The following is a 1,444-nucleotide window of genomic DNA, read 5'->3' as shown; positions in this document are numbered from 1 at the left end:
TTTTTACATGAATTAAGCTGTATCTGTTCTTACTCTAGGCTAGAACTGGAGTGTAATAAAGGCAAAGAATAGACTAGCTTTGTAATTTCTTCTGTATCAGCTCTAACGCTTCACCTTCCACAGCCGGCTCTATTAGCCGGATGATGTTGCCACCACAAGATGGCAGTACCCTCTCTCCTCAGACTTGCTTGGTTTGAAATCAACATGTCTGTATTGAAAGCGCAGGATTGAGCTCCCTCTGATTGGCTGAGTAAGAAGCCTGAGTCTCTCTCTGGGATCCAGAGGGACTAGATAAATATACCCAGAATAAAGAACTAGACTGAGGAACCTGGCTTCATTTCAGGCTCCGGAGCTGAGTCTCCTGTGATCCCAATAAGGAAGGAGAATGGAGAAACTCCTGACCGTGTCTTTGGTGATTCTGTGGCTTCAACTGGCCAGTGAGTTGGGGCTCTTGGCAATGGGAAGAGGGTGACCAAAGTTCCGAGCCCACAAGACAGAGGGGCAAAATCTTCTTGTTAATTGGGAAATGTACCCCCAAATTATGGAAGGAAATGCAAACACTAGAGAGTGAAAATGCAGTGACTGACTCCTGGCCTCTGGCCTTGTGTTTCTGCCTAGGGGTGAATAGCCAGCAAGGAGATGAGAATCTTCAGGCCCTGAGCATCCAGGAGGGTGAAAATGCCACCATGAACTGCAGTTATAAAACTGCTATAGACACCTTACATTGGTACAGACAGGATTCAAGGAGAGGCTTTGCCCACCTGATTTTAATACGTTCAAATGAGAGAGAGAAGTTCAGTGGAAGACTGCGAGTCACGCTTGACAACTCCATCAAAGGCAGTTCCCTGTCCATCACGGCTTCCCAGGCTGCAGACACTGCTACTTACCTCTGTGCTACGGATACACAGTGCTCACCAGGCAACTGCAGCCCCAACGCAAACCCTGCCAGAGCTGCCTCTTAGAAGCCGCAACAGTGTGTAGACTTGGTGGTTATGTCTTCCCACAAAGGAGAGTCTACAAACAGCTGGCAACAGGAAAGGGAGGCCTGTCAAATTCCTGATGTTTTGGGCAGCATGTTAGACTAGGGTAAAGGGCATGAGATTTAGAACGGGAAACTGAAATACCAGCTTCAGCTCTGCCCATCCTGGCTCTGTGTCCTTAAGCACACCATCGGTGTAGCAGCCTTCAGTTTCCTCACTTTAAACAAAGGATTTGGACTCATGAGCCTAAAGACCCTTCAAGCTCTAATTTTACCAGGTCACTTGTGGAGGATGAGGAAGGACTTGTCAGTATTAGAAGGTCTCATCTGTTATATGTACAGCCCCCTCAGGACTTAGGTGGCTTTGAGATGCATGAGAGGATTTTTGCATTTCTCTAATTCTAACAGTAGATTCATCAGACATTAGAGTTAAAAAGGATCTTAGGACTCTTTCAACCAAACATT

The 1,444-nt window shown here is 46.5% G+C and overlaps 1 gene segment (V, D, J or C); it reads left to right on the top strand.

Annotated features, from left to right (window-relative positions):
• The first annotated feature begins 385 nt into the window (after positions 1 to 385).
• LOC132528274 (T cell receptor alpha variable 17-like) lies at positions 386 to 962 on the top strand. The segment is given in 2 exon segments: positions 386 to 437; positions 619 to 962. Coding segments are annotated over 2 exon segments (396 nt in total).
• The last annotated feature ends 482 nt before the right edge of the window (positions 963 to 1,444 follow it).

This window comes from Lagenorhynchus albirostris, chromosome 1 (genome assembly GCF_949774975.1).
Source record: "Lagenorhynchus albirostris chromosome 1, mLagAlb1.1, whole genome shotgun sequence".
Lineage (NCBI taxonomy): Eukaryota > Metazoa > Chordata > Mammalia > Artiodactyla > Delphinidae > Lagenorhynchus > Lagenorhynchus albirostris.
This window is presented reverse-complemented; position numbering and strand designations above follow the sequence as displayed.